The sequence below is a fragment of the Salmo salar genome, unplaced genomic scaffold (genome assembly GCF_905237065.1).
Source record: "Salmo salar unplaced genomic scaffold, Ssal_v3.1, whole genome shotgun sequence".
NCBI lineage: Eukaryota > Metazoa > Chordata > Actinopteri > Salmoniformes > Salmonidae > Salmo > Salmo salar.
This window is the reverse complement of record NW_025549499.1, coordinates 143,250-154,810: the sequence shown is the minus strand read 5'-3', so window position 1 is coordinate 154,810 and position 11,561 is coordinate 143,250. Positions and strand designations below refer to the sequence as shown.

The 11,561-nt window shown below is 43.9% G+C and overlaps 1 protein-coding gene across 1 annotated transcript; it reads left to right on the top strand.

Moving 5' to 3' along the window:
• Positions 1-6,809: 6,809 nt before the first annotated feature.
• LOC123723829 (B-cell receptor CD22-like) lies at positions 6,810-11,201 on the top strand. Its single transcript, XM_045713386.1, has 8 exons — positions 6,810-7,252; positions 7,424-7,750; positions 7,914-8,168; positions 8,379-8,642; positions 8,852-8,942; positions 9,045-9,096; positions 9,182-9,396; positions 9,726-11,201. Coding segments are annotated over exons 1-8 (1,410 nt in total). The 5' UTR covers positions 6,810-7,047; the 3' UTR covers positions 9,727-11,201.
• The last annotated feature ends 360 nt before the right edge of the window (positions 11,202-11,561 follow it).

Genomic DNA, 11,561 nt, shown 5'->3' with positions numbered 1-11,561 from the left:
AACGATACCTACTGTTTTCTGTGCTTTCTGTGAATTACTTAGTTTAGTAAATAAATGATTTTAAGACAATTGATGTATGGATGACTTTAGTAAAGGCTGGATTCGTGCAGATACAACAATTTCGACGTTTGGAATGAGACTGGACGCGAGGTAAAATACACCATTTAAACCAGAAGATAATCGGCCTATACTATAATAGAATATAATATATAATGTTATAATATAGGAAAGTTATATTAGGAAAATTATAACTTTGTAATCTGAATATTTTCCTTGGTGCCCCGATCTCCTAGTTAATTACAGTTAAACGATTAATCAGTTTAATCGCGTGATAATAATTACAGGGAGTTATTTTGATAAACATGTCTTCAGTTTAATGGTGCCCTCAAGACACAACATAGTGCACCAGCTGTTATTTACAAAAATACATACATCGCTTCTTGTCTTACCAGACGCGCTGTTCTATCCTGCCGGTACGTCTTATAACCAGCCAGCTATATGTTGACATTGTCGTGGTTCAGCCACGACTCCGTGAAGCTTAAGATGTTACAGTTTTTAATATCCCGTTGGTAGTTTATGTGGTGTGTTTGCCAGCAGATTTGAGGGAATTGTTTTTTTTTTAGATCGCCTCCGAATCCTCAGAAGGCAGACTTCTCTCCGGCCTCTCTTTTACGCCTCTTCTTCATGCAGATCACGGGGTCGGGCCTGTTCTTGTTTCTCTGCACTGCCAGTAACTGTTGTTGGTTTAGATGAACTAACTCAGCATCACCTTCATGTCATCCACAGACCTCTACAGCCTGAACCATATCAGAGTTCTTTATATGGACATTATACTGTATGTCCTTCATTAGCACTTTATATTCACAGAATAGTATATGTACAACAGGCTACATGAGACTATATATGGACAACAGGCTACATTAGACTATATATGGATAACAGGCTACATTAGACTATATATATAGAACAGGGCTCCGGGCAGCCGAGCGGAAATGGAGGTAAACTCGCCTCCCTGCGGACCTGGCATCCTTTCACTCCCTCCTCTCTACATTTTCCTCTTCTGTCTCTGCTGCTAAAGCCACTTTCTACCACTCTAAATTCCAAGCATCTGCCTCTAACCCTAGGAAGATCTTTGCCACCTTCTCCTCCCTCCTGAATCCTCCTCCCCCTCCCCCCCATCCTCCCTCTCTGCGGATGACTTCGTCAACCATTTTGAAAAGAAGGTTGACGACATCCGATCCTCGTTTGCTAAGTCAAACGACACCGCTGGTCCTGCTCACACTGCCCTACCCTGTGCTTTGACCTCTTTCTCCCCTCTCTCTCCAGATGAAATCTCGCGTCTTGTGACAGCCGGCCGCCCAACAACCTGCCCACTTGACCCTATCCCCTCCTCTCTTCTCCAGACCATTTCCGGATACCTTCTCCCCTACCTCACCTCGCTCATCAACTCATCCTTGACCGCTGGCTACTTCCCTTCCGTCTTCAAGAGAGCGAGAGTTGCACCCCTTCTGAAAAAACCTACACTCGATCCCTCCGATGTCAACAACTACAGACCATTATCCATTCTTTCTTTTCTCTCCAAAACTCTTGAACGTGCCGTCCTTGGCCAGCTCTCCTGCTATCTCTCTCAGAATGACCTTGTTGATCCTAATCAGTCAGGTTTCGAGACTGGGCATTCAACTGAAACTGCTCTTCTCTGTGTCACGGAGGCTCTCCGCACTGCTAAAGCTAACTCTCTCTCCTCTGCTCCCATCCTTCTAGACCTATCTGCTGCCTTTGATACTGTGAACCATCAGATCCTCCTCTCCACCCTCTCCGAGCTGGGCATCTCCGGCGCGGCCCACGCTTGGATTGCGTCCTACCTGACAGGTCGCTCCTACCAAGTGGCGTGGCGAGAATATGTCTCCGCACCACGTGCTCTCACCACTGGTGTCCCCCAGGGCTCTGTTCTAGGCCCTCTCCTATTCTCGCTATACACCAAGTCACTTGGCTCTGTCATATCCTCACATGGTCTCTCCTATCATTGCTATGCAGACGACACACAATTAATCTTCTCCTTTCCCCCTTCTGATAACCAGGTGGCGAATCGCATCTCTGCATGTCTGGCAGTGTGGATGACGTATTACCACCTCAAGCTGAACCTCGGCAAGACGGAGCTGCTCTTCCTCCCGGGGAAGAACTGCCCGTTCCATGATCTCGCCATCACGGTTGACAACTCCCTTGTGTCCTCCTCCCAGAGTGCTAAGAACCTTGGCGTGACCCTGGACAACACCCTGTCGTTCTCCACTAACATCAAGGCGGTGACCCGATCCTGTAGGTTCATGCTCTACAACATTCGCAGAGTACGACCCTGCCTCACACAGGAAGCGGCGCAGGTCCTAATCCAGGCACTTGTCATCTCCCGTCTGGATTACTGCAACTCGCTGTTGGCTGGGCTCCCTGCCTGTGCCATTAAACCCCTACAACTCATCCAGAACGCCGCAGCCCGTCTGGTGTTCAACCTTCCCAAGTTCTCTCACGTCACCCCGCTCCTCCGCTCTCTCCACTGGCTTCCAGTTGAAGCTCGCATCCGCTACAAGACCATGGTGCTTGCCTACGGAGCTGTCAGGGGAACGGCACCTCCGTACCTTCAGGCTCTGATCAGGCCCTACACCCAAACAAGGGCACTGCGTTCATCCACCTCTGGCCTGCTCGCCTCCCTACCTCTGAGGAAACACAGTTCCCGCTCAGCCCAGTCAAAACTGTTCGCTGCTCTGGCACCCCAATGGTGGAACAAGCTCCCTCACGACGCCAGGACAGCGGAGTCAATCACCACCTTCCGGAGACACCTGAAACCCCACCTCTTTAAGGAATACCTGGGATAGGATAAAGTAATCCTTCTAACCCCCCCTAAAAGATTTAGATGCACTATTGTAAAGTGGTTGTTCCACTGGATATAATAAGGTGAATGCACCAATTTGTAAGTCGCTCTGGATAAGAGCGTCTGCTAAATGACTTAAATGTAATGTAAAATATGGACAACAGGCTACATTAGACTATATATGGATAACAGGCTAAATTAGACTATATATAGATAACAGGCTACATTAGACTATATATGGATAACAGGCTACATTAGACTATATATGGACAACAGGCTACATTAGACTATATGTGGACAACAGGCTCCATAAGGCAATATATGGATAACAGGTTACATTAGACTATATATGGACAGCAGGCTACATTAGACTATATATAGATAACAGGTTACATTAGACTATATATATGGACAACAGGCTACATTAGACTACATATGGACTGCAGGCTACATTAGACTATACAGTGGGGGAAAAAGTATTTTATCCCCTGCTGATTTTGTACGTTTGCCCACTTACAAAGAAATGATCAGTCTATAATTTTAATTGTAGGTTTATTTGAACAGTGAGAGACAGAATAACAACAAAAAAATCCAGAAAAATGCATGTCAAAAACGTTATAAAATTATTTGCTTTTTAATGAGGGAAATAAGTATTTGACCCCCTCTCAATCAGAAAGATTTCTGGCTCCCAGGTGTCTTTTATACAGGTAATGAGCTGAGATTAGGAGCACGCTCTTAAAGGGAGTGCTCCTAACCGCAGCTTGTTACCTGTAAAAAAGACACCTGTCCACAGAAGCAATCAATCAATTTGAGAAATCAATCAATTTGAGCAATCAATTTGTGTGTGTGTGTGTGTGTGTGTGAGAGAGTCACTTGCTGTTCAGCCTCACAGCTTGGGGATAGGAGCTATCATTGAACCTGGTGGTCAGTCTTTAGGCTGCTGTACAGCTTGATGGATCGTAGAGGTTTGAACATATTTGGGGTTCTATATTTGGGGTTCTGAGAATAAAACAGCTTCATAACAATCAATGTAGAAATATGTGTTTACAGTACTACACATCTGTTCAATACTTTGTTGTTGATGACTTTTTTGTATCCATTAGGAAATAGTTTTTGCATCATACATCATGTCATCTTAAATAAACAGACGTAGACAGACATGCAACACGTCACACACATTACATACATAGTGCAATAGACTTACAGACAGTATTCACATAGACAACCATATAGCACAATACAACACAACACAACATGAGCCTGGTTCATTTTCAGTAATGAGGCCCTGTACCCCATTTACAGTTTCTACTTCAATGTATCAGGTGGAGTTATTCACCAGCTATAGAGTGAGTTGTTGGTGTTTCTAAGACTGCAGGGTGGGAGATGCAACAATGGCCTTGAGAACAGCAGGAAGTGTGTTGGTGGTCTTTCTCTGGTCTGTAGCAGGTATGGTCTCATTCTTATCTTTTAGTTGCTCTGTTTAACAATCTCCAGACATTTATAAAAGGATAAGAATCATAATGTTATTTTGGTGTGTTCTGTTAGGTGTCTCCACTTAAATAGTTATCTTTCACACCTCACTGAGTGATACTTATCTGTGGTTTCCATTCACACTCAACTCAGCAACTATGGCAAAGTGTGGACAGAACCCTACTGTCAGTGTGAGCCATAAGACCTTGACTTAATTCTGATTCCCTTCTGTTTTGTGACTGTTTCAGTGGTACTGGGTCAGTATGGCTGGAGTGTGACCTACACCAAGAAAGGTATCTGTACCTTGAAGGGGTCAACAGTGGATCTGGCCTGCTCTTACACATATCCCAGAGGTCATACAGTCACAACAACCACATGGTATAAATGGAATAGTTGGATCTGGACTCAAATCCAAGATAAATATGAGGATCGTATAGAGTACCGTGGGAATAAGGAGAATGACAGACCTGAGAGAGGAGGATTCAGCATCATATTACTTCTCATTTACAACAGGCTCATGGAAATCTGGCTCAGATGTCACTCTCTCTGTCACAGGTTCTGTAATCTGACATAAAGAGTATAGTTAGCACTTCTAATGATTTATTACATTTTGTCACGAAATTCATCGTGGTATTGAAGGGAAGACCAAAATGCAGCTGGTATATGGATACTCATTCTTTTAATTCACAAAAAAGGAGTAAAGCATCCACAGAAAAAAAAAAACAATACTCACGACTAACACCAGTGTGGCAGGCTCAACAAGCAGTGCTCACAAACAATTCCCCACAAACACACAGACAAACCCACCCAACTAATATAGGACTTCCAATCAAAGGCAACACCACACAGCTGCCTTCAATTGGAAGTCCACGCCAATTAACTCTACATAGAAACACCCAACCTAGACAGAACATAGAAAACACAACTTCTTCTGCCACGCCCTGACCAAAACTTATACACCTACTCCACCTGCTGGTCAGGACGTGACATTACCCCCATAAAGGTGCAGACCCCGAATGCACCTTCAAAAGAAAAAAACACAGAACACCCAAAACAACCCGAAAAAAATCCCCTAACTACAGGGGGGGCTGGCTGCCGTCAACGACGGCACTGTGCTACACCCCCCCTCCCCAACCCACCTATGTTGGAGGCGGCTCAGGTGCGGGACGTGGACCCCGCTCCATCCTCGTCGTTGCCCACTTCGGTAGCGCCCCTGGCTGCTCCGGAAGACTAGTAGGCGCACCTGACTTCGCCCGACTGGCGGGCGACTCTGGCGTCTCCTGACTGGCGGGGAGCTCTGGAGACTCCTGACTGGCGGGGAGCTCTGGCGTCTCCTGACTGGCGGGGAGCTCTGGCGACTCCTGACTGGCGGGGAGCTCTGGCGACTCCTGACTGGCGGGGAGCTCTGGCGACTCCTGACTGGCGGGGGAGCTCTGGCGACTCCTGACTGGCGGGGAGCTCTGGCGACTCCTGACTGGCGGGGAGCTCTGGCGACTCCTGACTGGCGGGGAGCTCTGGCGTCTCCTGACTGGCGGGGAGCTCTGGCGACTCCTGACTGGCGGGGAGCTCTGGCGACTCCTGACTGGCGGGGAGCTCTGGAGACTCCTGACTGGCGGGGAGCTCTGGCGACTCCTGACTGGCGGGGAGCTCTGGCGACTCCTGACTGGCGGGGAGCTCTGGCGACTCCTGACTGGCGGGGAGCTCTGGCGACTCCTGACTGGCGGGGCTGGAATGACACACTAGAAGCCTTGTGCGTGGAGCTGGTACTGGACGTGCCAGCCCGGAGACACGCACCTCAAGGCTAGTGCGTGTAACGGGAAACACCGGACCGTAGAGGCGCACTGGCGGTCTAAAGCGCAGGGTTGGCATCACCCCTGCTGGCTCGATGCGTACTTTCCCCTGGCACATGCGGGGTGCTGGTACTGAGCATACTGGCCTGACAATACCAGGCCTTATCATAGCACCTACCCCAAAGCACGGGACTGTCCAGTCTGTTTGCCTCTAAAAAGGGTACGGGCGCTGGCCTGGGTCTCCAGTCTTTCCCCGTCAAACAGCCCTTGTGCCCCCCCTAAAAGATTCTTGGGGTGCCTCTCGGGCTCCCTTACCAGTCGTTCTCCCCAGTCCTCGCCAGAATTCTTCCGCTGCTTGGTCCTGGTTTGGTGGGGAATTCTGTCACGAAATTCATCGTGGTGTTGAAGGGAAGACCAAAATGCAGCGGGTATATGGATACTCATTCTTTTAATTCACAAAAAAGGAGTAAAGCATCCACAGAAGAAAAAAAACAATAAACAGTACTCACGACTAACACCAGTGTGGCAGGCTCAACAAGCAGTGCTCACAAACAATTCCCCACAAACACACAGACAAACACACCCAACTAATATAGGACTTCCAATCAAAGGCAACACCACACAGCTGCCTTCAATTGGAAGTCCACCCCAATTAACTCTACATAGAAACACCCAACCTAGACAGAACATAGAAAACACAACTTCTTCTGCCACGCCCTGACCAAAACTTATACACCTACTCCACCTGCTGGTCAGGACGTGACACATTTTCAATGAGAACCTTAGAATGGTGCTGACTGACAGATGTTCTCTATTGTTGTTTCATAACTTTCAAAGGCCCCCTGTTTATTTTTATTCCATCCATAATACCTGATTGGTTTAATTACGCTATTGTCATTTACCTTGCATTCAGACCTGCAGGTGAAGATGACTCCTGGAACAGAGGAACAAAGGAGAACACTGACCTGTATCACCACCTGTACTCTGACTGACAAGCCCACCTACATTTGGTACAAGAACGGAGACAAAGTAAAGGAGGACTCTTCCAGCCTGTACTCAGACTACTTTAGTGATGCAGACAGTTACTCCTGTGCTGTAAAATACCATGAGGATCTCCTCTCTCCTGCAGTGTGTGAGTCTGGACTTTTGCATTAAGATGTTATATCAATACAGTTTAGTTCAGGTTGTGAGACTAATGTCAATTAATCAGTAAATATGGATCATTATTTAATAATTTGGGTTTTCACTACTGTATTGTAATTTAAGATTTATACAAGGTGTTGTATGGTATTTTTTATTTCAGGTCAGAACTGTTGGAGTGTGACTTACACCCATCAGAGTATCTGTGTCTTGAAGGGGTCAACAGTGAACATATCCTGCTCTTACACATATCCCAGTTATCATGAGATCAAAAAAGCTTTCTGGTTTACTAAATGGTCTGGTATGGATGCTGAAGATCTGAGCTCAGTGCCAGGGTATGAGGGTCATATAGAGTACCTTGGGGATAAGGAGAGTAACTGTACCCTGAGAATCACAGACCTGAGATTGAGTGACTCTGCTGGGTACAGGTTCAGATTCATAACATCTGGAGGAAAGTTTTCTGGCTCACCTGTCTCCCTGACTGTCACAGGTAATCTGTCACACATCTCACATCTATAACTGTGATTACCTTATTAAGGGCAGTCATACAGACACCATAGTGGTATGTGATGGGAATATACCAAATGTAGTATTTCACATAAGAGGACATATATAGAAGGAGTAGAATAATAATTTGTTTCCATTTACTCTAGATGTTGTGTTGGAAATGAATCGTGGATCTGTGTCAGAGGGGGAGAGAGTCACACTGAGATGTCACACCAAATGTACGCTGGACCCAATCACAGCCTACAGTTGGTATAAGAATGGACAGCCTATACCAAACAGCAACACCTACTCTCCTGTCTATATCCTATTCTCAGTCAGCAGTGAGGATACAGGCAGATACTCCTGTGCTGTAAAAGGCCATGAGGATCTCCCCTCTGCTGAAGAGACTCTCACTGTCACATGTAAGTACATGGGGTTTAAACCTTTAGCTTTCTATATTATCACTGTAGTGACAGATATTAGCTCCACATGGTACTTTAATTGATCATCTTAAATACGAGTGTGAATCTAAAAGGCATTGTAGTGAAAAGTACAATTGTGGAATGTTTATATAAAATGTTTAATAAGTGACCTATTTGTACTTTTACTAAATCCATTGTCTTTTACATCAGATGGACCAAGGAACACCTCAGTGTCAGTCAGTCCCTCTGGTGAAATAGTGGAGGGCAGTTCAGTGACTCTGACCTGCAGCAGTGATGCCAACCCACCTGTGGACAAATACACCTGGTACAAGAAGAATGTAGCCTCACCAAAAGCATCAGGACAGAGTTACAGCATCACTAACATCATCTCTGAGGACAGAGGAGAATACTACTGTGAGGCCCAGAATGGAAGAGGATCTATGAACTCTACAGCTCTGATGATCATTATAGCAGGTAAAGTTACATCTTCAATACTTCAATATAAAACTACATGTTTCAATCTAATCCTAATCATTATACTTTGTCTTATTAAACCTTAGTTCATAACTATACATTGGGTTATACGATCCCTTAACAAGTATTGTATTATTGTCTCTATTTAAGTTTATTTTTAGTTTATTATATCATGCCATGTAATTCATATCATCCATATTTTATTATAGGGAAACAGGCCTCAGTTCTGACTGCAGCTGTAGGAATCATAGTGGTTGTTCTGGTTCTCATCCTCTGTCTCTCTGGACTCATGTGTTTCAGGTGAGTGAAAATGCATATTTTTATGTTGTTCATTATTTAAATGTAGCAGTCTGATTTGTTGTTAACTTCATCAATTAATTCATTAATTAATGTGTGAAACAGGAAGGCCTCCAAATCCCCCTCTGACACAAGAGACACAGCAGATGATGGACAGGTGAGTCTGTTGGAATCAGAAGATGACTGTGTATTCTTTGTGGAACATTTCCTTCCTCATGTTGTCTGTCCTCTCTTCCCATCAGGGAGACTCTAGTCCAGTGTATGACAACATCTCAAGCGTGGCCATGAGCCCTACAGACAACCAGGATGACATTCACTACACCAGCGTCCACTTCTCTCACTCCAAAAACCAGGAAGCGCCTCTGTACTCCACCATCCAACTGCCTCAACCCAAGAAACAGGAAGAAGATGTCCAGTACTCTGCTCTGAAATTCAACCTCCCCACTGCTGCCACCTGGTGAGCATATTCTGCATTAAGGTCATTCATATGCTGCTGCTTACTGTAGGAGATGTCATCAATATGCAAAACAGTTGACCCCTAGTGACCACTAGTGAAGTCATTTCCTAAAACTACCAACCCAACAATGGACATCTCAATACAATTACTATGACATGTCTATAATGAGGGAGTGATTTGATGATGATTTCTCTGTCTGTGTTCCAAATGGAACCCTATTCCCTATTTAGTGAGCCCTATAGGCCCTGGCTAAAGGTAGTGCACTATAAATGGTATAGAGTGCCACCATTTGGGACACATTCTTTGTTTCATTTCTGTTTCTCTCTCAGACCCACAGCAGCACAAGCATCTGAGGAGGACCCCTCTGTTCTCTATAGTACAGTCAACAAACCCTGAACAAAGAAGACCTGAACACAACAAACCCAGAACCAAGAAGACCTGAACACAACAAACCCAGAAACCTTGTATATCTGGACCTGTATATTCAAACTATATAAGTGGTATAATTAGGGATCAAAGCTTTCACCTGGATTCACCTGGTCAGTCTATGTCATGGAAAGAGCAGGTGTTCCTAATGTTTTGTACACTCATTGTATAAAGATATATGTAATTAAGCAGTAAGGCCAGAGGTGGTGTGGTATATGGCCAATATACCACGGCTAAGGGCTGTTATTATGCACTACACAACGAGGGGTGTCTGGATGTAGTCCTTAGTCGTGGTATATTGGCCATATACCACAAACCACGGAGGTGCCTTACTGCTGTTATAAACTGGTTACCAACATAAATAGAAAAGTGTTTTTGCGTCATAACAGTGATATATTGTCTGATATACCAACACAATCTCACACGCAAATCGTGCAAATATGTACAAAAACTATTTTAGCAGAATTCGTATGTTTTTTGCATTTTTGTGTGGATTAATTTGTGTGGAAAGACACTCCTTTTTGTGCGACTTAATTCGTAGGAAAAAACACACATTTTGTGCGACTTTATTCATAGGAAAATACATTTTTCGGGGCAAATTTCGTAACAATCTTTTTTAAATTGCATGATGAGCAATGGTGTTCTACACTGCCTTTTTTTGTCTGATATACAGCACACACTTCTGAAATGTTATTTCAGCCAATCAGCATCCAGGAACCAAACTATCCAGTTTTTAATAGTATATAATAATATATGCCGTTTACCAGACACTTTAATCCAAAGCCATTCACTCAGTCATTACAGTCATGCGTGCATAAAGCTTTCATATGGGAAGTCCTAGCAGGAATGGAACCCATGAGCCATGCTCTAACAACCGAGCCACACTACTTTAGTCAAGCAGAGTATAAATGCTGATCTAGGGTCAGTTTTGCCTTTTAAACTATGATGAATAAGAAAGGGACCTTAAAAAATGAGATATTTTTTAAGTTTACATAAAAAATATATATATTTACAGAAAACTCAGAATCTGATTACAAGAACCTTTGACAAAAACATTGTATTTCTGAAGATGGCAGCCTCAAGGTCCATGTATATTTTATATAACTATATTTGCTACTATATATATGTTATCTTTCTGAAACAATCATCAGACTTGTGAGACTATATGTGAAGGCTAACAGCAATTGTTAATCTGTTTCTATAACATTGTATTTCTTCATATGGCATTGTTAGATGATACACATAAAATATAGTTTTTATGACAAAGTTATGGCACAATTTTGCCTCAATGTCAAGAAAAGTGTTCTGCTTGATGAAATGTTACTTATTGTTTTTAAGAAAATGTGTGAAGTGTGAAATTTCTTGTAATAAACTTTAAGATTAAACTTCATTGTCACTGTTTTCAACTTGTATCTTTAGTGGAGAGAAAATGAAAAGCTTTCAAAATATTTTCTTTTAATCAACAACCCAAAAATGTGTAACCTACAGACCCCTGAAAGAAACATTGACTTAGATTTTTATTTTAAACAAGCTCACGAGATAAAGTGTCCATGATTTATAAAACGAGCTCACAAATTGTAAAACATGCTAATGAATTACTAAAATGTGTGCATGAATTGACATAAAACGTGCTCATGACCCAGGTATGTTCTCGTTTCTGATGCAATTATGGATACGTGTGATGCTTTTAACCTCTCTTGGGCAGGTGGGACGCTGCCGTCCCACCCACGGGACACACT